This window comes from Sciurus carolinensis, chromosome 7 (assembly GCF_902686445.1).
Source record: "Sciurus carolinensis chromosome 7, mSciCar1.2, whole genome shotgun sequence".
Classification (NCBI taxonomy): domain Eukaryota; kingdom Metazoa; phylum Chordata; class Mammalia; order Rodentia; family Sciuridae; genus Sciurus; species Sciurus carolinensis.
In genome coordinates this window covers 121900723-121928190 of record NC_062219.1, presented here as the reverse complement: position 1 = coordinate 121928190, position 27468 = coordinate 121900723, and the positions used below count along the sequence as shown (strand labels likewise).

Sequence of the window (27468 nt, the reverse complement as noted above, 5' to 3'; positions counted from 1 at the left end):
AAATGACTAGATATGTAGCTCAGTGCTAGAGTGGCCTGCAGTCAAGCCCCAGTACCCCAATCAAACAAACAAGAAATTCTGTGAAGCAGAGGATTTGTCACCCCATGTTTATTTTAAAAAAAAAAAAAGATGTAATAAAGCAATGTGGCACAAAGGGATTTCAGACTCATGGGAAGCAGGAAGGTGTGAAGACAATGGGGTCAGGAGAGAATGAAGACAAGGTCAGACTGCTGTCTGTACTGGGGCTTCCAGGTCAGGCACAGGGTCTCAGGAAGCCAGCAGAGAGGACAAGTTCTGCGGGGTCACTGAACCAGGAGTGACCAAGTGCTGAGAAAGCACTGTCTCTGTGGAAGAAGGAGAGCAGGCAGGAAGCCTTTCCATGACATGGAGAGGTAGGACATGGGGTCCTTCCTGCCGTGTTGTCACCTTCTCTTCAGCTCAGGAGTCCTGCAGAAGGCAGAGGACAGTGGTGTTTCAGTCTCAACTTTGCAAATGGCTTCTTTCCCCTCTCAGGGTCTACCATCACAGCATTTCAGTAGAAGAAAACAAAATTATCAATTCTCCCTGAGCCAAAGCGACTTCAGAGCACAGGCCTTCCATTAAGTGGAAAGAAGGTACAGCACACACTGCCTGATCAGAAGTTTGGATCTAAAATGTTTCTCAGCAGTTCTGTCTCAGGACTTAACACCACTACTTTCTGCTGTAGGGAAAACAAATCTGTCTCTGAGAGAGGATTAAAGGACCTCACCTGTTGGCTGAAGTCCAGAGTGTCCTAGGGAAGAGAGAGGAGATGGATACTTAAAGACCTGGAAGCAAATCTGACCCCAACAATCATATGCCCAGCCTCCAATCTGCCACCTTCCACTTCTTCAACACCACAGCCCACACCAGCCTAGGCAAAGAGGGGAGCACAAACTGAGAGCAGGTGGCCAGGAAGCTTCTGCAACACAAATGCAATGTGAAGTAGCTTTTCCTTCATTTGCTCCAGGTCCTTGACCCATATCTCTAGACTGGTTAGCCTTTCCATATCCATATAAGCCACAACCCTCTAGCTTTTCACATAGTGACCACAGACATTAAATTTTGAATTTCCAGGATATCTGAGGTCCCCTGAGGAAAGAAAGGCTTCAGACATCACCACTGACATAATGAGAACTGACTTTACCAAGGCCCTATTTCTTCTCCCAGGGAAGCTATACAGACTCTCAGCTCCAGCAGGCTCCTTACCCTTCTGATTCCTGTGGTAGATGAACATCCCCAGCACAAGGAAGAGCAGACCCAGCACAAAGCCCCCTACTCCACTCAGCATCTTACTTTGTGCAGATCCAGACTGTGCCCCTGAAAAAAAGAAGTCAGAATTATTTTAAATTTATTTTTATTGTAAACAAATGGGATACATCTTGTTTCTCTGTACATGTACAAATTCTGAGGCAGAATTTGTAATTTTTCCCTAAAACCAAATTTCTGCATTGAGACACAGATTCAGAGCTTTGAGACCTGAACTACAAATACTAGAACTGGCCATTCCAAGAAAATTAATTTGCTCATGCATTTAATTCATTAAAATATCACAGCCCTGAATAACACATGATGTATGAAATGTCTTAAGTAGCTTGTCTAGGATGAGGAAGCTAAAGAAAGATCGGGCTCCTGGATGTCAGCAAGGCCTTTATGTTGCTCTTCTTCCCAGATCCTGCAAGGAACAACCCAGAGATTCAGCCTAGACACATAAGTGCAGACCAGAGAGGCAGAGCAATCAGGCTGACCATGCCCCAAGACAGCATGGGAAGGTACAAAGGAGGGACAGTTTCTCTTTTGTCATTGTTCCTAGGGGGTACAGGTGTTAGGAGCTATCGCAAGGCTACCCCCATGACTCAGTACATGAAAACACAGGTCAGGGAGAGGGGTAACCTGGCACTCAGGGAAACTCTGTCCCCTTCCTGATGGGCAGGAGTTGGTAAGGTCAGGAGGCTTCTCACTCACTCCATTCCACTGTGACAGGACTCATCAGGCTTGGGTGCTCCACCTGGCAGCTGTAAACCTCTCCACTCTGAGGAACTGCTTCCAGCATCACCAGGATCTGGAAGGTCCAGTCTCCATTCTGGATCAGGCCTGTGGACACGACCCCAGCCTCCTCCTCCTGGCCATTCCGGAACCACCTGACTTCAATGTGACCTGGGTAGAAGCCACTCACAGCGCAGACCAGGAGGTTGTGGTGCTGCAGGGGCTGCGTCTTTGTGGGATACACAGTCACCTTCGGCTTAACTAGGGCAGAAAAGGCGGAGAGAAAAAGTCAGGAAGGCTGAGGTGTCCTCCGTGGCTGGCTCCAGTTCTGCCTCTCTCTGTTCCCAGGCTCAAGTTTGGCAGTCCTGCTCATGATTGGCCATGGGCCCCACAGGCCTACAGCATGACACATTAGAGCTGAGAGATGTGGAGGGAAATTGTTTTGCTTGTTTCTTTCTATGTTTGTTTCAAAGCTTGAAATAAATATTCATTACTGAGGTAAAGTTTTCACAATTTTTTGCAAAGCACACAGGATCTTAATGAAAAGTATGATTTTTGGATGCAGATCTTCTTGGTTCAAATCCAGGCTCTGCCTCTTACTGGTTGATCCTGGGAAAGGTTCTTACTCCTTTTTGTGTCTCTGCTTTCTCACCATAAGGGGGATAATACTGACTTATCTTTCACTGTTACAGGAGGATTCATGCACCTATACATGTATATAAAGTAGCTTAGGCTTCAATGTATTTCACCAATTTATTCTTAATGATTTCTCTGAGAGAATATGAGTCGAAGTTGTATGGATAACCTGGGACCAAGAGAAGAGCCACAGGGGAGATGGAATCTTGGGAATGCTCCTATGTTAGCCCTCATCTTCCAGTGTCAGAAGGAGCTCCACCCTGGGAAGCAGGACAGACAGGTGATCCTCTAAGGCTGAAATGCAGGAAGTGCAGGAGGCCTGAGGAGAGGGAAGGCAGGGAGGAAAGTCCGATCTTCAAAGACCTTATGTTTACACTCAGCTGAGGATCCCTCTCCCTTTATGTAACATGCATATCTATTATTAGGATTATTATCATATTCTGACTGTCTCTCTTTGTAAACTGATATCTGTGGTCATGATAGAGTCTGGCTTTCATAACGTGTGAACTTCATGTATAGCACAATACCTCACAACACCCACTGCAACAAATGGATTAAGTAAAAGAGACAGGCAAAACATTTTCACAGTAACACTAAAGGATTGATTTAATATTGATGCTAAGTCATTACTAACAATATTGGAGCATATTTCATTAAATAAAATGGAGAAAATTCTTAATATAGAAAGTAATAAATGGAAGCAAAATATGAACAAAATATGTTGACAAAGTATTCAGAATCCTATACCAGATATATATAAAATCACATCAAAAACAGTGGGCATGAGCCACTGGGTGAGACTTCCTGCTGGGGGGGTTAGGACCAGAGACTCAGACCCAGGTCCAGACCAGCTGAGCCCCAGCCCACATTCTCGTGCCCTTGCGGTTGACCATCTATCAACACGTGGCATTACCTCTGCCCACTAGCAGGGAACCTACCCCACCTGGAGGCCACCATCACTAGAGGGGCAGCTCCTTTGTGGATCACTACGTTATCAAGATCCTTCAAGATTTCAGGCTACTGAAGCCTAGGAGGTGAGTTATTGGAAACCTGCAGAGACACCATAAATCAATAGGGGGAAAACCGCAACACCTCAGATTTGCACTCCTAGAGGGGAAGATACCTGAGCAATATGAGAAAACAAGGGAAGAAAGTGTCCCAAACAAACCTAGATGCTACATCAATAAAATTCAATGACAGCATGGCAGAAGAAATGTCTGAAAGGGAGTTCAGAATGTACATAATTAAAATGATCAGAGAAGCAACCGATGAGATAAGAGAGCAAATGCAGACATTGAATGATCGCACCAATCAACAGTTAAAAGAGCAAATGCAGGAAGCAAAGGATCTTTTCAATAAAGAGAGATTCTGAAAAAAAAAAAGAAATTCTTGAAATGAAGGAAACAATAAACCAAATTAAAAACTCCATAGAAAGCATAACCAATAGGGTATAACACCTAGAGACAGAAACTCAGACATTGAAGAAAAAATATTTAATCTTGAATACAAAGTTGACCAAACAGAGAAGATGGTAAGAAATCATGAACAGAATCACCAAGAATTATGGGATATCCTGAAAAAAACAAATTTAAGAATTATTGGGATTGAGGAAGGCACAGAGAAACAAACCAAAGGAATGAACAAAATAGTCAATGAAATAAAATCAGAAAATTTCCCAAAACTGAAGAATGAAATGGAAAATCAAGTACAAGAGGCTTATAGGACTCCAAATACACAAAATTACAACAGTTTCACACCAAGTCACATTATAATAAAAATTCCTAACTTACAAAGTAAAGATAGAATTTTAAAGGCTGCAAGAGAAAAAAATCAAATTATATTCAGGGAGAATCCAATACGAATATCAGCAGATTTCTCAACCCAGACTCTAAAAGATAGAAGGGCTTGGAACAGCATTTTTCAAGCTCTGAAAGAAAATGGATGCCAATCAAGAATCTTATACCCAAAAAAAAATTACCTTCAGATTTGATGAAGAAATAAAATCCTTCCGTGATAAACAAAAGCTAAAAGAATTTATGACTAGAAAGCCAGCACTACAGAACATTCTCAGCAAAATATTCCATTAGGAAGACATGAAAAACAATGATAAGTCAGCAAAGGGATGAACTACCTTAAAGGAACAGCCAAATAAAGGAGAAACCAAGTCATGTTAAAAACCAAAAATAAGCCAAAATGACTGGGAATACAAATCATATCTCAATAATAATCCTGAATGTTAATCCCTGAACTCATCAATCAAAAGACATAGACTGGCAGATTGGATTAAAAAGAAAGACCTAACAATATACTGCCTTCAAGAGACTCATCTCATAGGAACAGATACCCACAGACTAAAGGTGAAAGGATGGGAAAATACATACCATGCACATGGACACAGCAAAAAAAGCTGGAGTATTCATCTTCATATCAGATAATGTGGACTTCAAGCCAAAGGTAGTCAGATGGGATAAAGAAGGACATTTCATACTGCTTAAGGGAAGCATAAATCAGCAAGACATAACAATCATAAATATCTATGCCCCAAACAGTGGCTCATTCATATATGTCAAAAAAATCCTTCTCAATTCCACAAATCAAATAGACCACAACACTATAATACTATGTGACTTTAACACACCTCTCTCACCATTGGACAGATCTTCCAAACAAAAATTGAACAAAGAAACCATAGATCTCAATAACACAATAGATAATTTAAACTTAACAGACATATATAGAACATTCCATCCATCAAGAAACGAACACACTTTCTTCTCAGCAGCACATGGATCCTTCTCTAAAACAGACCATATATTATGCCACAAAGCTACTGTTAGCAAATACAAAAAGATAGAGATACTACTTTGTATTCTAACAGATCATAATGGAATGAAATTAGAAATCAATGAAAAAATAAAAAACAGAAATTACTCCAACACCTGGAGATTAAATAATACTCTATTGAATGATGCATGCATAACAGAAGACATCGGGGGGGGAAAATAAAAAAATTCTTAGAGGTAAACGAGAAAAAAGATACAACATATCAAATTCTCTGGGAAACTATGAAAGCAGTACTAAGAGGTGAATTCATTTCATGGAGCACATTCAATAAAAGAAGAAAAAGTCAACAAATAAACGACCTAACATTACAGCTCAAAGGCATAGAAAAAGAAGAATAGATCAACACCAAAATTAGAAGAAGTAAATAGTTAAAATCAGAGCTGAAATCAATGAAATTGAAACAAAAGAAACAATTGAAAAAACTGACAAAACAAAAGTTGGTTCTTTGGAAAAATAAACAAAATTGATAAAACCTTAGCCACACTAACAAAGAGAGAAAATTCAATTACTAAAATTCAGGATGAAAAAGGAAATATCACAACAGACACTATTGAAATACAAAACATAATTAAAAGTTATTTTGAAAATCTATACTCCAACAAAATAGAAAATATCTAAGATATCAACAGGTTTCTGGAGACATATGATCCACACAAAGTGAATCAGGAGGACATACACAATTTAAATAGATAAATTTCAAGCAATGGACTAGAAGAAGTCATCAAAAGCCTACCAACAAAGAAAAGTCTGAGACCAGATGGATTCTCAGCCGAATTTTACAAGACCTTCAAGAGGAGTTCATTCCAATACTGCTCAAAGTATTCCATGAAATAGAAGAGAAGGGGACCCTTCCAAACTCATTCTATGAAGCTAATATAACCCTGATACCAAAACCAGACAGAGACACATCGAGGAAAGAAAATTACAGACAAATAACCCTACTGAACATAGATGCAAATATTTTTTTAAAATTTTAGCAAATTGCACACAAAAACATGTTAAAAAAACAGTACAACAAGATCAAGTGGGTTTTATCCCAGGGATGCAAGGTTGGTTCAACATTCGGAAATCAATAAATGTCATTCACCATATCAACAGACTTAAAGTTAAGAATCACATGATTATTTCAATAGATGCAAAAAAAGCATTTGATAAAATACAGCATCACTTCATGCTTAAAACACTAGAAAAAATAGGAATAGTAGGAACATTCCTCAACATTGTAAAGGCTATCTATGCTAAGCCCATGGCCAATATCATTCTTAATGGAGAAAAACTGAAAGCATTCCCCTTAAAAACTGGAACAAGGCAGGGATGCCCTCTTTCACCACTTCTATTCAACATCGTTCTTGAAACTCCAGCCAGAGCAATTAGACAAACCAAAGAAATTAAAGGGATACGAATTGGAAAAGAAGAACTCAAACTATCCCTATTGCTGATGACATTATTCTATATTTAGAGGATCCAAAAAACTCCACCAGAAAACTTGTAGAACTCATATGTGAATTCAGTAAAGTAGCAGGATATAAAATCAATGCACATAAATCTAATGCATTTTTCTTCATAAGTGATGAATCCTCTGAAAGAGAAATTAGGAAAACTACCCTATTCACAATAGCTTCAAAAAAATAAAATAAAGTACTTGGGAATCAATCTAACAAAAGAGGTGAAAGAACCAGGGGGTATAGCAATACCAGATCTTCGACTCTACTACAAAGCAATAGTAACAAAAACGGCATGGTATTGGTACCAAAATAGAAAGGTGGATCAATGGTACAGAATAGAGGACACGGACACAAACCCAAATAAATACAATTTTCTCATACTACACAAAGGGGCCAAAAATATGCAATGGAGAAAGATAGCCTCTTCAACAAATGGTGCTGGGAGAATTGGAAATCCATATGAAACAGAATGAAACTAAACCCATATCTCTCACCATGCACGAAACTAAACTCAAAATGGATTAAGGACCTCGGAATCAGACCAGAGACCTTGCATCTTATAGAAGAAAAAGTAGGTCCGGAGCTTCAACATGTCGGCTTAGGACCAGATTTCCTCAACAGGACTCCCATAGCACAAGAAATAAAAGCCAAGAATCAATAACTGGGATAGATTCAAACTAAAAAGCTTTCTCTCAGCAAAGGAAACTATCAGCAATGCAAAGAAAGAGCCTACAGAGTGGGAGAAAATCTTTGCCAATCATACTTCAGATAGAGCACTAATCTCCAGAATCTATAGAGAACTCAAAAAACTCAACACCAAGAATGCAAATAATCGACAAATGGGCTAAGGAAATGAATAGACACTTCACAGAAGAAGATCTACAAGCAATCAACAAACATATGGAAAAATGTTCAACATCTCTAGTAATAAGAGAAATGCAAATCAAAACCACCCTAAGATTCCATCTCACCCCAATTAGAATGGCGATTATCAAGAATACAAGCAACAACAGGTGTTGGCGAGGATGTGGGGAGAAAGGTACACTCATACATTGCTGGTGGGGTTGCAAATTAGTGCAGCCACTCTGGAAAGCAGTGTGGAGACTCCTTAGAAAACTTGGAATAGAACCACCATTTGACCCAGCTATCCCACTCCTTGGCCTATACCCAAAGGACTTAAATTGAGCATATTACAGAGATACAGCCACATCAAAGTTCATAGCTGCTCAGTTCACAATAGCCAGATTGTGGAACCAACATAGATGCCCTTCAATTGATGAATGGATAAAGAAACTGTGGTATATATATATATGTATATATATATATATATATATACACAATGGAATATTACTCAGCCATAAAGAATGATAAAATTATGGCATTTGCAGGCAAATGGATGAAATTGGAGAATATCATGCTAAGTGAGATAAACCAATCTCAAAAAACCAAAGGACGAATGATATCGCTAATAAGTGGATGGTGACAAATAATGGGGGGTGGGAGGAGTTAGTGTTAGGGTTAGAGTTAGGGTTAGGGAGGGGGGCAAGAATGGAGGAAGAAAGGACTGTATAGAGGGAAAAGAGGGGTGGGAAGGGTAGGGGGAAAGGGAAAAATAACAGAATGAATCAAACAACATTACCCTATGTAAATTTATGATTACACAAATGGTATGCCTTTACGCCATGTACAAACAGAGAAACAACATGTATCCCATTTGTTTACAATAAAAATAAAAAAAGAGGTGAAAGACCTCTACAATGAGAACTACAGAACACTAAAGAAATTAAAGAAAGCCTGAGAAGATGGAAAGATCTCCCATGTTCTTGGATAGGCAGAATTAATATTGTCAAAATGGCCATACTACCAAAAGTGCTACACAGATTCAATGCAATTCCAATTAAAATCCCAATGACCTACCTCATAGAAATAGACCAAGCAATCATGAAATTCATTTGGAAGAATAAGAGACCCAGAAGAGTTAAATCAATCCTTAGCAGGAAGAGTGAAGCTGGGGTTATCACAAAACCAGACCTTCAACTATACTACAAAGCAATAGTAACAAAAACAGCATGGTATTGGCACCAAAATAGACACATAGATCATTGGTACAGAATAGAGGACACAGAGACAAACCCACATTAATACAGTTTTCTCGTACTACACAAAGGTGCCAAAAACATACAATGGAGAACAGATAGCCTTGTCGACAAATGGTGCTGGGAAAACTGGAAATCCATATGCAGCAGAATGAAACTAAATCCCTATCTCTCGCCCTGCACAAAACTGAACTCAAAATGGATCAAGGACCTTGGAATCAAACCAGAGACCCTGCACCTTATAGAAGAAAAATTAGGTCCAAATCTTCATCATGGCAGTTTAGGACCAGACTTCCTTAACAGTACTCCCAAAGCACAAGAAATAAAAGTGGGAATCAATAATTGGGTTAGATTCAAACTAAAAAGCTTTTTCTCAGCAAAGGAAACTATCAACAACGTGAAGAGAGAGCCTACAGAGTGGGAGAAAATCTTTTACACACATACTTCAGATAGAGCACTAATCTCCAGAATCTATAAAGAAGTTAAAAAACTTTACACCAAGAATACAAATAACCCAATCAACAAATGGGCAAAGGAAATGAGCAGACACAAGCAATCAACAGATATCTGAAAAAATGTTCAACATCTCTAGTAATAAGAGAAATACAAATAAAATCTACCCTAACATTCCATCTCTCCCTAATTAGAATGACAATTATCAAGAATACAGGCAACAATAGGTGCTGACGAGGATGTGGAGAAAAAGGTACACTCAAACCTTGCTGGTAGGGTTGCAAATTAGTACAGCCACTCTGTAAAGCAGTGTGGAGATTCCTTAGAAAACTTGGAATGAAACTACCATTTGACCCAGCTATCCCACTCCTTGGCCTATACCCAAAGGACTTAAAGTCATCGTACTACAGTGATGCAGCCACATCAATGTCCATAGCTGCTCAATTCACAATAGCCAGATAGTGGAACCAACCTAGATGCCCTTCAATAGATGAATGGATAAAGAAGCTGTGGTATATATATACAATGGAATATTACTCAGCCATAAAGAAGAATAAAATTATGGTTTTTTGCAGGCAAATGGGTGAAGTTGGAGAATATCATGCTAAGTGAGATAAACCAATCCCAAAAAACCAAAGGACGAATGATCTCTCTGATAAGTGGATGGTTATACAAAACGGGGGTTGGGAGGGAAGCAAGAATGGAGGAAGGATGGATTGTATAGAGGAAAAAGAGGGGTGGGACTAGTGCAAGGAAGGAAAAATAACAGAATGAGACAAACATCATTACCTTATGTATATGTATGATTACACAAATGGTATGAGTCTACTTCATGTACAACCAGAGAAACAAGTTGTACCCCATTTGTTTACAATGAATCAAAATAAATAAATTATTTTAAAATGTGGGCATTCCAGAGATTAAAGATAATTCTTAGCATGGTAGCAACATTTGGCAAATAAATGTGAAAAAAAGTTTGAGAACCTTAGAAATCAAAGAAAGAGAAAATAAAATTTTAGAATATCAACTTTTGAACTACAATAGACCCTTGTATCAGCAGCTTCTGCATCCCAGTATTCAACTAACTTTAGATAACTAAACACAGCAGGAAAAAACTGTATTTGTTCCTTATCTGTAGAGACTTTTTTTCCTCATTATTATTCCATAAGCAATACAGAATTACAACTATTCACCAAACATTTACATTTGGTATTACAAGTAATCCTGAGATTCTGTCAAGTACACAGGAAGATGTGCATAAGTTATGAGTAGTTCCTAGAAGGTTTTGTATAAAGGACTTCAACATTCACATATTTCTGTATCCACTGGGATCCTAGAACTAAATTACCCTCTGCCCCATACCTGATACTATGATTTGTACTAAATGCCCCCAAAAGGTCATGTGCTAAGGCCTTGTCACTAGTCAGGGGCACTACTGGGAGGCAGTGGACTCTTTAGGAAGTAGGGCTTAGCAAAGGAAGTTACATCATTGGTGGGGTATGTCCTTGAAGATGATATTGGGACACTGGTCCCTCCTCCTGTTTGATTTGTAGGAACCATGAAGTAAGTAGTCTCCTCTCCCATGTCCTTCTACCTGGATGAACTGTGTAGCTAAGGGAATAAGGACTGAAACCTCTGAGACATGGGACAAAATAACTTTCCTCCTTTTAAGTTGTCTTTGGCAGGTGCTTTGTCATTGTGACAGAGAGCCAACACACCAAGGGAGGCCTGTATTTGACAGTTTTGAAACAAGATCTAACAAAGAAAAATGGAGGTAAATTTTGTTACAACTACACAAAGATTTAATATTCAATCACATAAAATATAAAAACAGTAATATATTTATGTTAAGTAACAAAATTGTAATTCAAAGTGCAGTTTCAGCACCATTTCAACTAGGTAAAAACCCATGTCCTAGGAAAGCAAAAGAACAAGCCAAGAAACAGTAGGAAATTTAGAAGTAAACTAAGTCTCAAAAAGGTCAAAGGTAATCCCACACTCCCCCACACTAAAGAGTCTGATATTTGACTTTCAATGACATGCTGTGGAAACAAGTCCAGCACACTGTGACCTCAGGGCCTACTGGATTAAAAACGGTGTATGCCAAGGACAGTGTGTGACCAGCCTCCTCACATCATCCACCACCATTTCCCTCTCTCCTCAAGGAACGCTTGATGGAAAACATTGTCACAATACCACTAAAGGATTGAGTTAAAATTGATGCTAAATCATCACTAACAATATTGGAGCATGTTTCATAAATACAGTGCTAAAATTCTCATGGAAAGTAATAAATGGAAGCATAATATACACAAAATAGATCAACAGTGTTTTCAGAATCACTATCCTGAGAACCCTTAAAATCACTTCAAAAACAGTGAGAACCCCAGAGATAAGATGTACTTCTTAGCATGGTAATAACATTTGGCAAATAAATGTAAAGCTACACCCAACCACAAACTCCTAAGTTCCCCTTCCCCATGTGCCTCCATTCCCCCAGCCAAACTCCCTCCATGGCCAGCCCTGCAGAGCCACTCACTACCATCTCCCATCTCCCATCTCCCATCTCACCTCTCCATGGGGGCCACCAGGGCTAAGTGACACACCCCCTCCCTGGGACCTCACTGCTCCTGTCCCAGCCCAGCTGTGACTCTGGGGTCAGGATTCCCTCACCTCAGCAGCTCCACCACAGCACTGGCTCCCCAGCTCCAGCCCAGCACACTGACACAACATGGTGGACCTCAAGGCTGCTCCCTCAGGCACTTTAACTTCTCACCTCTCTTTCTCTCTCTGTCTCTTTGTCTCTCACACCACACACACAAACACATTCTCTCTCACATGTACACATTCTCTCTCACACACATTTTCTCTCTCACACACACTGTCTTACACACACACACACTCTCACACACACTCACTCTCTCTCACACCATCTCTCACATACACATTCTCTCTCACACTCTTTCACACAGTCTCCCTCACACACTCTATATCACACACACTCTCTCAACACTCTTTCTCACAAACACATTCTCTCTCTCACACTCTCACACACACACACTCTATCAAACACACTCTCAACACACACTCTTTCACAAACACACTCACACACATTCTCTCTCACAAATATTCACACACACCCACACACACATTCTTTCTCACACACACACACTCACACACACATTCTTTCTCACACACACACACACCCACACACACATTCTTTCTCACACACACACACACACACACACACACCCTCCCTCTCTCCCTGGCCGCCCAGCCCCTGCTCACCTCTCCGCTCCACAGTGAAGCTCTGGAAAACCCCGTAGTTGTGTCTGCAGAAGGTGTCCACCGCGGCCCGAGCCCGCTCCAGGAGGTCCTCCTGGCTGTTCCAGTACTCGGCTGACCGCCGCCCCAGCTCGTTCACCGCGCGGTGCTCCCCCACGTCGCTGTCGAAGCGCACATACTCCTCCCGGTTGTAGAAGTATCTGTCCAGGAACCGCACCCGCTGCGTCCCGTTGTAGAAATGGCACTCACTTGTAGACTGCTCCAAGAAGCGAGCTGTGGGGACAGGAAGGACCCTCTCACACAGGCGGCCCTGGGAGGACACTGACGTCCACACAGGGGGCACTGGGCGGGTGAGATGTCGGGACGCCGAGGTGAAGGAGGCAGGGATAAGAAGGATGCCTCTGGAGGACCAGCCAGGGACAGGTCTGTCCCTAGGTCCCTCATTACCATGGCAACTCCCTCCACCGCGAACTCGTCACCATGACCACTCCACCACAGGTTCCATGTTTTAAAACGACCAATGGAGGTAGAGTGGACAGTATTCTAGTTAGGTCTTCTAAAGTAACCAGTGGGGGGAAATTGGACAACATTAATCAGGTATCACAAGGTAACCAATGGGGGCAGACTGGGTGAGGTCTACAGTAGGTCTGTATGAGGACCACCACCACCACCACCACCGTCCACATATTCCTGGAACATCAATTAGTAAAACTGAGGGACCTAAGACAAGCACACCAGAGGTCATGCAGGAAAGAGAAAGGTCACAAGTGTGGGGTTCTATTAACAGAGAACAACAGGAACAGCTAAACGACAATAGGGTGCAAAGAATGACATTGAGGGGTGACATTTAAAATATGCCATGGAAGGTTAAACTGATGTGAGCTAGAGGAAGTGTGGGGTATGTATATATTTGGGGGAAAGGAAGGCACATTCAGGAAAAAGTAATATCCTGTGATAAAGTTGAAAGAATCGATGAACTTTTCCAAGAAACAGAAACAATGGGGCACCAAAGCACAGTCAGGAAAGAAATCATAGGGAGTAGGACACTTGAATGCCTGTGGTAGATGTCAGGATTTTGAATTTATACTATGTAAAGAGGTTTGGGGAGATTAAGATCACCATCAAACACAGGTCTACAATCCCTTATCTGACTTTCCTAGTCTAGAAAGCTCAACAAACCCCATCTTTAAAAATTGTTGATAGTAAATCACCAGCAGCCAGTAGTTAAGTCTCACTCTGATGACTGATCTCCACTGGTCTGGTCCCTCTGGGAAGACAGAATCCTTCACCTTGACTGAAGTTTCTCAGTTTGAAATATATTCAGGAGTCCTCCTAAGGAAGAGCAGCTCTCAGCACAGAGGCAGTTCTCAGCAACTGGGGCAGAGCACCACCCATGAAGCAGGGCCACCCATGAAGCTTTGACATGCACAGCAAACAACTTGTCAGCAGCTGGCCCATTCTTAACCCTTGCTCTCAGCCCTTGTCCTTGCCACAAAATTAACATGGGGCAACGCACAAGTCAAGGGGGAAATGACTCAAAATCACACAACTCCACCCTGACTCCATCACTAGTCCAGCCCTAGAGACTGTCCCTCTATAAATATTAAACCTCACACCAAGGGGTGATTGTGTGATGGGTGGCTAAAAGTGGGGTGAAAAACTTGGCAAATCTGCCTCCATTTTGCATCCATCTTCTTTACTCTGAATCACCTTGAATTTCAGGAACAAGGTCTGATCCAATAAACATCTTAGGATGAGTCAAAATGATGCCCTTCCTGCATCTCCCCCAATAGCACTTTCTTATCACTGACCAATCCTGAGATACAATGGACCATGTCAACTGATGATCCACATCACCTGATTTTCCAGCTGTGAAAAGCCTCCAGCTAGGCAAAACCCCCATCCTTTGCCCTCATTTCATTTCTGAAAAACCTCAAAGTTATTGTCAGATCCTTGAATACAGGGCTAAGGACATGGGTCCGTTATCTTCCAGGTGGGCTACACTGATTAACATTCCTTTCATACTTTCACCATTATTTTTCTGTTTGATTTTGGGGGGAAATAGCCAGTCATGATTGGTTGGGTCCTCAGAGTCAGGAGTCTGGCCTAGGACTCCAGTGACAATATCAAATATTTTTACTGTTTCTCTGCTGGATTTCTCTGAAATTTCAAAAAAGGATTCTAAAAATGGTGATTAAAAAGGAGTAAAGTGAATGGGAGAATCTGAATTTATCAATAGCACAAGAGTCTTATCACAGAAATCTGAAGCATTTAACAAAAAATACTTGAGGTTGTCATCAATATTTATGACTTGTATAGTTTGGATATGAGGTATTCCCCCCTAAAGCTCAGGTAAGGCAATGCAGGAATGTGCACAGGTGAAATGATTAAATTATGAAAGATGTAACCTCATCACTACACTAATCAATTTGATTTGAATAACTAATGGGTCATGACTATAGAAAAGTAAGGTGTAGCTCTACCAAGAAGGAAGAAGGTCATTGGGAGTGTGGTCTTGGATTATATCTTGTCCCTGGCTCCTTTCTCTCTCTCTCTCTCTCTCTCTCTCTCTCTCTCTCTCTGTCTCTTTCAGCTTCTTGACTGCCATTAGCTTAGCAACTTTCCTCCATGAAGCCCTTCAACCACAATGTTTCTGACTCACCTCAACCCCAGAGCAATAGATTTGACTAATCATGGACTAAGCTTGTGAAACAGTGACCCCCAAATAAAACTTTCCTCCTCTAAATTGATCATGCGAGTATTTTGTTCACAGTGAAAACAAAAAAAAACCTTACTAACACAATAACTTATGAGAGCAAGTTCCCGAAAGTTAAGAGAGATGGTAAGATACACATATTTTTTAACTCAGTCAGAAAAAGTATGAAATTATGGCACTTCCTGGTAAATGGATGGAAATGGAGAACATTATGTTAAGTGAAATAAGCCATATTCAGAAATTCAAAGGTTGAATATTTTTCTCATATGTGGAAGTTAGAGTTATATAAAGGAAAGAAGGAGGGGAGGATAGGATATCAAAAAGATATAGAGATGATCGGTAGAGTAGAAGAAGAAAATCGAGAAGGAAGAGGAGGGACGTGAAAGAAGGAAATTTGGAATGATCTCTCAAAAACTCAGGTGAAGATACCCTGCATCTAATACAAGAAAAAGTAGGTTCAAATCTTCAACTTGTTGACTTAGGATCAGACTCCCTTAACAGGACTCCCATAGCACAAGAAATAAAAGCAAGAATCAATAACTGGGATAGAGTCAAACTAAAAAGCTTTCTCTCAGCAAAGGAAACTAACAGCAAAGTGAAGAGAGAGCCTACAGAGTGGGAGAATATCTTTGCCACTCGTACTTCAGATAGAGCACTAATTTCCAGAATCTATAAAGAACTCAAAAAACTCTACACCAAGAATACAAATAACCCAATCAACAAAAGGGCTAAGGAAATGAACAGACACGTCACAGAAGAAGATCTACAAGCAATCAACAAACATGAAAAAATGTTCACCATCTTTAGTAACAAGAGAAATGCCAATCAAAACTACCCTAAGATTCCATCTCACCCCAATTAGAATGGTGATTATCAAGAATACAAACAACAATAGGTGTTGGACAGGATGTGGGGAGAAAGGTACACTCATACATTGCTGGTGGGGCTGCAAATTAGTGCAGCCACTCTGGAAAGCAGTATGGAGATTCCTTAGAAAACTTGGAATGGATTCACCATTTGACCCAGCTGTCCCACTCCTCGGCCTATACCCAAAGGACTTAAAATCAGCATACTACAGTGATGCAGCCACATCAATGTTCATAGTTGCTCAATTCACAATAGCCAGAGTGTGGAACCAACCTAGATGCCCTTCAACTGATGAATGGATAAAGAAACTGTGGTATATATATACAATGGAATATTACTCAGCTATAAAGAAGAATAAAATTATGGCATTTGCAGGCAAATGGATGAAATTGGAGAATATCATGCTAAGTGAGATAAGCCAATCTCAAAAATCCAAAGGATGAATGCTCTCACTGATAAGCGAATGATGACACATAATGGGGGGTTGGAGGGGGGGCAAGAATGGAGGAAGGAGGGACTGTATAGAGGGGAAAGAGGGGTGGGAGGGGTGGGGGAGAAGGAAACAATAACAGAATGAATCAAACACCATTACCCTATGTACATGTATGATTACGCAAATGGTATGCTGTTACTCCATGTACAAACAGAAACAACATGTGTCCCATTTGTTTACAATAAAAATAAATTTAAAAAAACTCAGGTGATGTCCATATATAAATATATGACATTGAATTTCACCTTTATATATAAGAACGAATAAACAATAAAAAATAAATAAAAACATGAGTGAAAGGAAGACCAAGAGAACAGAGGAAGGAGACTGGCAAGGGGGTCGGGAGGGAAAAGAGGGATTTATGAACTGAAATCAAATTCCATGCATATATGATGTTGGAGGAGTGAACCCAAATACTGTGTGAACTAGAAAGTTCTCATTTTTAAAAATTAAGAATGGAGGTCTTGAAATACGTTCATTGAATGGTTTCAGCAAGAAAGTAACGCATCTCCAAAACTGCCTAATTTTAGATTTTTTGTTTGTTTTATACTGTAATGAACTAAAAAAATAAAACCAAAAAGAACCGAAATAGAAGGCAAGAATTTGTACATGTGAGCCTAGATTTTTCAGAAGCAGCACAAAGTAAGTCAATGTTTCCAACCTCAGCACTATAGATATTTTGGATCAGATAATTTAGCAAACTCCCCTGCCAGGGAAGCAACTGGAGTAAGCCCAATCCACAATTTATGAAAGTTGTATTTTATTGTGCATAATTTCTCAAAAAAGAAAGTATGAACAATTAGACATGTATTTTAGACTATTCTATAATGATTTTGTATCAGTAGCTTAAATTTGTTGCCAGCAAACTGAGTTGTGATAAACCTACAAATTCCATTGTCCAGGTACAACTCTCCACACACCACGTGGGATTGCAGCTTGTCAAAAGTGAAGTTTGGGCTGTTAATGCCGCCAGGATGACATCTGTGTTGAAATGTTTTAACCACAAAATCATGTTTCATGAAGAACAGGTAAAAAGCCCCAAAAGGAGAAGAACAGACCAACACCAAAAGTAGTAGAAGACAGGAAATAGTTAAACTCAGAGCTGAAATCAATGAAATTGAAACAAAAGAAACAATCGAAAAATTGACAAAATAAAGAATTAGTTCTTTGAAAAAATAACAAAATTGGTAAATCCTTAGCCACACTAACAAAGAGAAGTAGAGAGAAAACTCAAATTACTAAAATTGGGGATGATAAAGGAAACACGACAGACACTATTGAAATACAAAACATGATTAGAAGTTATTTTGAATATCTATACTCCAACAAAATAGAAAATCTAGAAGACATCAACAGGTTTCTAGAGACATATGATCCACACGAATCGAATCAGGAGGACATACACAATTTAAATAGATCAATTTCAAGCAATGAACTAGAAGAAGTCATCAAAAGCCTACCAACAAAAAAAAAATCCGGGACCTGATGAATTCTTAGCAGAGTTCAACAAGACCTTCAAAGAAGAGTTCATTCCAATATTTCTGAAGGTATTCCATGAAATAGAAGAGAAGGGGACCCTTCCAAACTCATTCTATGAAGCTAATATCACCCTGATACCAAAACCAGACACAGACACATCGAGGAAAGGAAATTTCAGACCCAAATCCCTAATGAACATAGATGCAAAAGTTCTTAACAAAATTTTAGCAAATCACATTCAAAAACATATTAACAAGATAGTGCAACATGATCAAGTGGGTTTTATCCTGGGATGCAAGGTTGGTTCAACATCTGGAAATCAATAAATGTAATTCACCATATCAACAGACTTAAAGTTAACAATCACTTGATTATTTCAGTAGATGCAGAAAAAGCACTTGATAAAATACAGCACCCCTTCATGCTCAAAACACTAGAAAAACTAGGGATAGTAGCAACATACCTCAACATTGTAAAGGCTATCTGTGCTAAGCCCACAGCCAACATCATTCTTATTGGAGAAAAACTGAAAGCATTCCCCCTAAAAACTGGAACAAGGCAGGGATGCCCTCTTTCTTCACTTCTATTCAACATCGTCCTTGAAACTCTAGGCAGAGCAATTAGACAGACAAAAGAAATTAAAGGGAAACGAAAAGGAAAAGAAGAACTCAAACTATCTCTATTTGCTGATGACATAATTCTATATTTTGAGGAACCGAAAATTTCCACCTGAAAACTTCTTGAACTCATAAATGAATTCAATAAAGTAGCAGGATATAAAATCAATGCTCATAAGTCTAATGCATTTTTCTTCATAAGTGATGAATCCTCTGAAAGAAATTAGGAAATCTACCCCCATTCACAATACCCTCAAAAAAAAAAAATACTTGGGAATCAATCTAATTAAAGAGATGAAAGACCTCTACAATGAGAACTATAGAACGATAAAGAAAAAAATTAAAGAAAACCTCAGAAGATGGAAAGATCTCCATTGTCCTTGGATAGGCAGAATTAATATTGTCAAAATGGCCATACTACCAAAATTGCTATACAAATTCAATGCAATTCCAATTAAAATCCCAATGATTTACCTCATAGAAATAGAAAAGCAATCATGAAATTCTTCTGGAAGAATAAGAAACCTAGAATAGCTAAAGCAACCTTAGCAGGAAGAGTATAGCAGGGGTATCACAATACCAGAACTTCAACTATACTAAGAACAATAGTAACAAATGGCATTGGCACCAAAATAGACAGGTAGATCAATGGTGCAGAATAGAGAACATGGACACAAACCCATATAAATACAGTTTTCTCATACTAGACAAAGGTGCCAAAAACATACAATGGAGAAAGATAGACTCTTCAACAAATGGTGCTGGGAAAACTGGAAATCCATATGCAGCAGAAGGAAACTAAACCCCTATCTCTCACCCTGCACAAAAATCAACTCAAAATGGATCAAGGACCTCGGAATCAGACCAGAGACCCTGCACCTTATGGAAGAAAAAGTAGGTCCAAATCTTCATCATGTTGACTTAGGATCAGACTTCCTTAACGTGACCCCCATAGCACAAGAAATAAAAGCAGGAATCAATAATTGGGATAAATTCAAACTAAAAAACTTTTTCTCAGCAAAGTAAACTATCAGGAATGTGGAGAGAGAGTCTACAGAGTGGGAGAAAATCTTTTCCACACATACTTCAGATAGAGCACTAATCTCCAGAATCTATAAAGAACTCAAAAACTTTACACCAAGAATACATATAGCCCAATCAACAAATGGATTGAGGAAATGAGCAGACACTTCACAGAAGAATTTCTACAAGCAATCATCAGATATATGAAAAAATGTTCAACATCCCTAGTAATAAGAGAAATGCAAATCAAAACTACCCTAAGATTTCATCTGGCCCCAGTTAGAATGGCAATTATCAAGAATACAAGCAACAATAGGTGTTGGTGAAGATGTGGGGAAAAGGTACACTCATACATTGCTGGTGGGGTTGCAAATTAGTGCAGCCACTCAGGAACACAGTGTGGAGATTATTTAGAAAACTTGGAATGGAACCACCATTTGACCCAGCTATTCCACTCTTGACCTATTCCCAAAGGACTGAAAATCAGTATACTACAGTGATGCAGCCACATCAATGTTCATAGCTGCTCAAGTCACAATAGCTAGGTTGTGGAACCAACCTAGACGCCCTTCAATAGATGAATGGATAAAGAAACTGTGGCATATTTATACAATGGAATATTACTCCGCAATGAAGAATGATAAAATTATGACATTTGTAGGCAAATGGTCGAAATTAGAGAATATCATGCTAAGTGAGATAAGCCAATCTCAAAAAACTAAAGGACGAATGATCTCGCTGATAAGCGGATGAGGACATATAATGGGGGGTTGGAGGGGCTAGCATTAGGTTTAGGGTTAGATTTAGAGTTAGGCAAAGGAGAGCAGTAAGAATGAAGGAAAGAAGGACTGTGTAGAGGGAAAAGAGGGGTGGGAGGGGTGGGGGGGAGGGGAAAAATAAAATAAACATCATTACCCTATGTAAATGTAAAAAAAAAATAAATAAATAAAAAAAAAAGAAACTGTGGTATACATACACAATGGAATATTACTCAGCCATAAAGAAGAATAAAATCATGGCATTTGCAGGCAAATGGATGAATTTTGAGAATATCATGTTAAGTGAGATAAGCCAATCTCAAAAAACCAAAGACCGAATGATTTCTCTGATAAGCTGATGGTGATACATAATGGGGGGGTTGAAGGGGGGCAAGAATGAAGGAAGGATGGATTGTATAGTGGGAAAAGAGGGGTCGGGGGGAAGGAAAAAATAACAGAATGAGACAAATGTCATTACCCTATCAACATGTATGATTGCACAAATGGTATGAGTCTACTTCATGTACAATCAGAGAAACAAGTTGTACCCCATTTGTTTACAATGAATCAAAATAAATAAACTATTAAAAAAAGAAAAAAGAGTTGTAGAGTTCTATGCTTACTGCAGTTTAAAGAGGCTTCAAATGCACTGCTTTCTGAAAGAAGTCAATTGATAGAGGTTACTATGAAGCCATTGACCTTAACAAATATTTGGCACAGATGTGAGGCCATGCTCATGTTTGCAAGTGAACTGGCAGATGAAGATTGTGTAAGCCATCACATGGTTAATGACGAGTAAGTCACAAGTGTTTCAATATGATAAAAGTTTATCAGATAAAAATCTTCAAAAGTTGTAGAATACTGAAATTTTAACAGTACTAAGTATTGTCATTGAAGGCCCTGATGGGCACAAGCCAATTGGTAGGAATTGTAGTGGGGACCCTGGGAGCACAGGGGGAAAGATCCCAGAAGATGACATGGGAGAACACAGGATCAGTTAACCAGTGTCCTGAACACTGTGCATTCACCACGGAGTCAGAGATTAGTGTGGCTTCCTTAGTGAATTTCCCTAGAGGGTCTCTGCTCAGACACTGGAGGGAGTGTTTAAATGGTAACCTGGAGGGTGCTGCTTCATCTTTTGTGAATCTTATTCACTGAAACCATGAAAAGCCCACTCGACTTGCTGGAGATGACAGTAACAACCCTGATGGATCTAGTTTTCTGAGCTCCTCCAGACACCAGACGCAGCAGGTGTGGTGTTGTTACAGTGCTCCATGCTGTCAGACGCCAGATTGATATGGCCATCACTCTATTCTCCTCCCTATCTTCTAAGTCACTAGCAAATATTGTCTGTTTCAATGATGACTTTTTGCATTGGCAGGCAGCACTGTGCCCAGCAGGGCTCCAGGTGCTTCCTTGCTAATAACTGAACACGTCTGTCTAGTTCTTGAGTCCGCTGTCTTCTCTTCAGGCTCTTTGTTCTGTTACTTTCGGTCCAGCTGGCCCCCTGAGCACGGTCCTCCCATCAGGCCAGCCACTCACAACAGTCGTCTCCACCCACCCTTCCCTCTGCAGCTCCCACTCTCTTCTCTCAGCACAATCCAGTTTCCTAACTGCACACTCCACTGACTGCAAAGGTCACGTCCAGGGAACCCAGTGCCCACTCCTCTCCTGTTCTCCCTCACCTGCCCTGGTGTCTCACCACCACTGGCCACGCCCTCCTCTTTGGAGAAGTCTCCTTCCTTGACTTGAGTGCCCCACAACTTTGGTGTTCCTCCAACATCCCGCGTCCTCCGTCCCAGTCCCCTTAAATGGTGCCGTCCCTCTTCTTGTTTTCTACACACAATCTTTTTCCCTGTGTAATCTTTTTGAATTGTGTGGAATGTAACACAGAATGGTGTCAATGCTGCCAGGAAATATTCCTCTAGCTTTGTCTTCACCCTGAACTGCTCTCTCTCATGTCCAACTGACCTCTCCAAGGTGCCACATCATTTTTTTAAAAAAAATTACCTCACATTTAAATTTTAAAAAGTTATTTCTAACCACCTACTTGAAATTTTGTCCTAGCTCAGTCTCACCTGCCTCAATAGTATCACCATCATCTGCCTCAATATGAAGACAAAATCCTCATATTTTTTCTACCCCTTCTTAGTTTAATCTATTAACTACCTATGAAAAATATGCCCATACCATCCACCTTATCTTCATCATTCTCTTCATCATGACCAAACTAAATGAAGCCACTAGCTTATCTTCCTTGGAGAATTCTACTGTGCTCTCAACTGGTCTCCCAACTCCACAAGTGAACTTCAACAATCCAATCTCCATGTAGGAGCTACAATTATTTTTCTAATTTAATATGAATCAACTCTTCTTGCAACTTTCCAGTAGCTCCTGACATCAGTTTAAATAACATTGGAATTTCTCACCCTTGCTCTCCAAGCCTACTTGATTAGACCCCTGGCTTCCCCTCCACCTACCTCATCCTTTGGGGCTCCAAGCCACTCCCTCAGTCACTCAGCGCCAGGCACTCCAGACTTCTTTCTGCCCCTTAAGCACAGCACACAACTTCCCACCTTTGGCCTCTCCTCTGTTCCCTCTCCCTGGAACTCTTCTCCCTTAGGTCTTTTCCTGACTCCCTTCTCTTTATTCTTGTCTCGCCTAAATGCCCCTTTCTCAGGGATACGCCTCATACCTGAATTGAGGTGAGTCCCCAATTCTCCCTGCCCCTCACCCTGAAGATGCCTTTCTTTTTTTCTGAGCACTTATTATTCTCTGTCATTTTCTTTTTTGTTAAATGATTATTGTGTCATTATCTTTCATTCTGTCATTAGGTAAGTTCCAGGAGAGTAGCAGCTTTCTCTCATATCAAATCTAATTCGTGCAGCCTAGAACAGAGCCCAGTGTGTAGTACTCCACACAGAAAAATATCTATGGGCTAAATGAAGCTACTGGGGTTGGGTATTGATCACTGTGGGATCCAGACAATTATTAAGACCATTAAACTGCAACACTCCTGTTGTCTGATGGCACATTATATCACTTGTAATATCTGTGAGAAATTGAGAAATATTTCCTCTTTCTCCTCCCAATAAAGGCAATTACAGGCAAAGACAAGACAATATAAAGAAAGGAAAATTTACATTAAGTTTCATCTACTCTGATGGATCTCTTATAGAGCTTAGGATCTGTGTGAAGCTTAGGGATATTCAGTAATATTAATTGCATTGGATTAAAAAATAAAAATACAAAATTAAAAACTAGGGATGAAGTGGAGATAGAGGACACCAGACATGGCTAATAAGGGGTAAAGAGCACAATGAAGAAATCTACAAGCTCTGGAATAAGACCCCAGGAAGCCAACAGCTTCCCTTGACTTGCTCACTGGTTTTCAGCCCCATGAGATATTAACAACCTTCACACTCTCACTGTACCCCACTTAGGTTGCGTACTTTGAAGCACATGAAATTGCTGATAGCTGAACATTTTAGACTGAAAAAAATTAGATCTTCATACAATTTTACTCAAACTCTTTCATTCCCCATTGGCTCAAGTCACAGAATGTATAATATGCAGGAAAAACTGGTTGTGTAGAAAGGTTCAGAACAGATTCATAAAATGAACACTAAACTGTGCCAGGTTTTCAGAAGATGCCTTACATACTTTATGGTACCAAAGGACAACCCACAGATGCTCATTTTCTATAGTGTCCTGTCAAGTACAGAGTATCTCTGCCTCAACTAAAGGATGCTAACCACAGCAGAAAGAGGAACAGGGATCCCCACTTCCATAAGAGCAGCTGCCCCACAGAGATCCAGGGTCAAGAAAAGTGCAGTTCAGGGAGAAAGAGAAGACAGAGGAGGATGCCTCCTGGAGCATCCTCACCATTTATAGAGGCAGCAACTTCTCACTTCCTGTTGAGGACATAGCACAGGATATTCTGGGGGAGACCCTTCCAATTCCTTTTGACCTTCACTACTATTTTCAAACAAATCTTCCAACTCCTTGAATATTTGACTATTTTCTAATTTAAAAAGAGGAACAAAGCAACATGTATTAAAGACTAGAACTATACATATAAATTTAGATTTTGTAAGAGAAACCTCCTTTTATTCTGGCATAATGAGGTAATAAAGGGAACTGCTGGGTGGGGAATTCATTTAACATTATTTCTAATCCTTCCAAGGCCCTGAGAGAATATGAATTGAGACTGGAGATTTTATTGGCAAAGGCTTGAAATGGTTCATATATGGAGGCCTTTCACACAGTCTCATAGAGAAGGCTCTTGCTCCATTTCTTAGGAAGGAGTTTGGAATGCATAGGATAAAAGCATTTGGCCACTGAAGAAAATGTCACAATTCTGAGGGGCATGGCCTGGACAAATTGAGAAAGTTCATTCCCTTCCTTCCCCCACCCATGGCACCTCTGTGCCTGAAGCATGCACTTACGTCTGGTGTCCCTGGCCAAAGCCAGGGGAAGGCTCAGTGCCATCAGTATCAATGTCAGACCTGCCATGCAGGAGCTTCCACGGAGCCACAGACCCACCATGCTGGAGAACAGGAGAGGACTGGGTCAGGGAAGAGCAGACAAGTCTCAGGTAGTGAGAACTATGTCCTGTCTCTACCCAAATCCCAAATAATAAGAACCAAGGTATTCATTACTTTGATGCTGGATTGGAGAACCTCAGTGTTGAAGACCAATTAGCATCACAGATGAACAGCATCATCAGTTGCTGGTCAGAGACACAGTGTGAAGGTCCTCTTTTCAAACTTAGAATTTCCTTGATTAAAAGGATCATTTTTTTATTTTAAACAAATGGGGTACATGTGGTTTCTCTGTTTGTACATAGAGTAAAGGCATACCATTTGTGTAATCATAAATGTACATAGGGTAATGTTGTTTGATTCATTCTGTTATTTTTTCCCTTTCCCCCCTCTCTTTTCCCTCTATACAGTCCTTCCTTCCTCCATTCTTGCCCCCCTCCCTAACCCTAACCCTAACACTAACCCCTCCCACTCCCCATTATGTGTCATCATCCACTTATCAGCAAGATCATTCATCCTTCGGTTTTTTGAGATTGGCTTATCTCACTTAGCATGATAGTCTCCAATTTCATCCATTTGCCTGCAAATGCCATAATTTTATCATTCTTTATGGTTGAGTAATATTCCATTGTACATATATACCATCAATTGAAGGGCATCTAGGTTGTTTCATTTTTATTTAGTGTTTTAAATCTTAGATCCAGTTGCATCTGAAACATTTTAATTGGGTCACTATGATGATATGGCTCTGTGCTTGTCAGCATGAGCCTTGTGAAAGCATTCATCTCCCACTTGAAGACAGAGATGTTTGGACAACTGTATGTGTGGAGGTGTTTTGGAGAAAAAGGGGTGGAAGGAAGTTGACTAAAAGTCAGGACTTTGAATCTGGTCCTTCTTATACCATAACTTTATATTTTAAATATGGGTAAATTATTTAACTGTCCCAGCTGAAATGAAAGTATAAAGATCTTTCATGTATTTAAAGCCATTAAAGCTGTGATCCTGTGGAAACCTCATGTAGCAGCATCCCCTGGTAACTGATGACATCACAGAATTAGAGCTGTTGATTGGAGAGTATAATCTGCACTTCTTTACAACTAGGGACTCTGAGAAGCTAAAGGGAATAGAATACTACTCAATTAGTTAACATGAATACAAACGTTTTTCAAGTTTTTGTCCTGATACTGTCACTGATTTTAGGGACATGTAAAGAATACATATAAGCAAGAGACTTGGAGGAGATCATCTGTGTGGAATGAAGGTTTTAAAAGTAACTGCAGAGCTCTCACCCTGACAGCATGATAAGGCCACTGTTTGAATCAAAGACTGCAGAGGGTGACAGGAAAGGACTCAGCATTTGACACAACATCTCTGCTTAAAAATAATTACTATTTGGTGGAAAAAGTATTCAGTACCTTAATTTGGTTCCCATATGATCCCCTTCTTTTATCGAGGGTGTGTCCCTCCACATCCTTCATTTGCTTTACCTAAGGAATGATGTAAGAAGACTTGCAAAGGAATATATTATAGAATGTTCAGGAAATAGAATATTATGGAAAAATTATGGATTATATCATCTGAAGTAATTATATATTTCAAACATATTTCTACTTTTTAGAAAATTATTTTATATTATATTAATATAACTGTACTGTTCCAGATTCAGAATTGTCCTAAGGGTCTTTTATACTTCAAATCCTTATGAATAATATCACCCAATCCACTTTAGTAAGATAAGTTCCCCTTTCATCCCTAGAGATGGAGAGAATATAATGATGGGGATTAATTACCTTTTGTAAGGAACTGTGGCTGGTAAATTGTAACTCCAGATTGAATTGAGTTATATGTGATTCCAAACCCCATAAACTCAGCCATTACAGCATAATACCTCACATTTACTTTCTGAGGCTATAATATCCCTTGTACTAAAATTATTCTTGTCACTTTAATTCATGGATATGTGTAACAATAAGATATCTATTAATGAATTACAACATTTTATGTGCTTTGAGACGGATCCTGTGTAGCAATGCTAGTTCCATCCAAAGATTCCCCTCTTCACCACCATGATCCAAATCTGCATTGGTCTTAGGCAATGACACCCATGGCTCCTGCACAAATCTTCACCTTTTTAAAGATAACAGTTCCCTCAACCCCTAAATCTGATCTACTGCTCTCAAACATTATCTCAGACTTCTCAGGCATAAT

General features: G+C 39.9%; 1 protein-coding gene across 1 annotated transcript; it reads right to left on the bottom strand.

Moving 5' to 3' along the window:
- Positions 1–110: 110 nt before the first annotated feature.
- LOC124988626 (HLA class II histocompatibility antigen, DRB1 beta chain-like) lies at positions 111–25360 on the bottom strand. The gene is made up of 6 exons (XM_047558271.1): positions 25165–25360; positions 12767–13036; positions 1984–2265; positions 1228–1338; positions 749–772; positions 111–447 (listed from the first exon to the last, which is right to left on the bottom strand). Exons 1-6 carry the CDS (start codon positions 25262–25264, stop codon positions 434–436), a joined length of 801 nt encoding a protein of 266 aa, XP_047414227.1. The 5' UTR covers positions 25265–25360; the 3' UTR covers positions 111–433.
- Between the last annotated feature and the right edge of the window lie 2108 nt (positions 25361–27468).

What these genes read in the sequence shown, in the direction of transcription:
- LOC124988626 (XM_047558271.1), bottom strand. Translation starts at nt 25,264, where the DNA reads ATGGTGGGTCTGTGGCTCCGTGGAAGCTCCTGCATGGCAGGTCTGACA. An exon ending in CTTCACTGTGGAGCGGAGAG is followed by an intron (nt 2,266 to 12,766) that starts GTGAGCAGGGGC and finishes TTTCTGCCCTAG; the next exon opens with TTAAGCCGAAGGTGACTGTG. An exon ending in CTACCACAGGAATCAGAAGG is followed by an intron (nt 773 to 1,227) that starts GTAAGGAGCCTG and finishes TCTCTTCCCTAG; the next exon opens with GACACTCTGGACTTCAGCCA.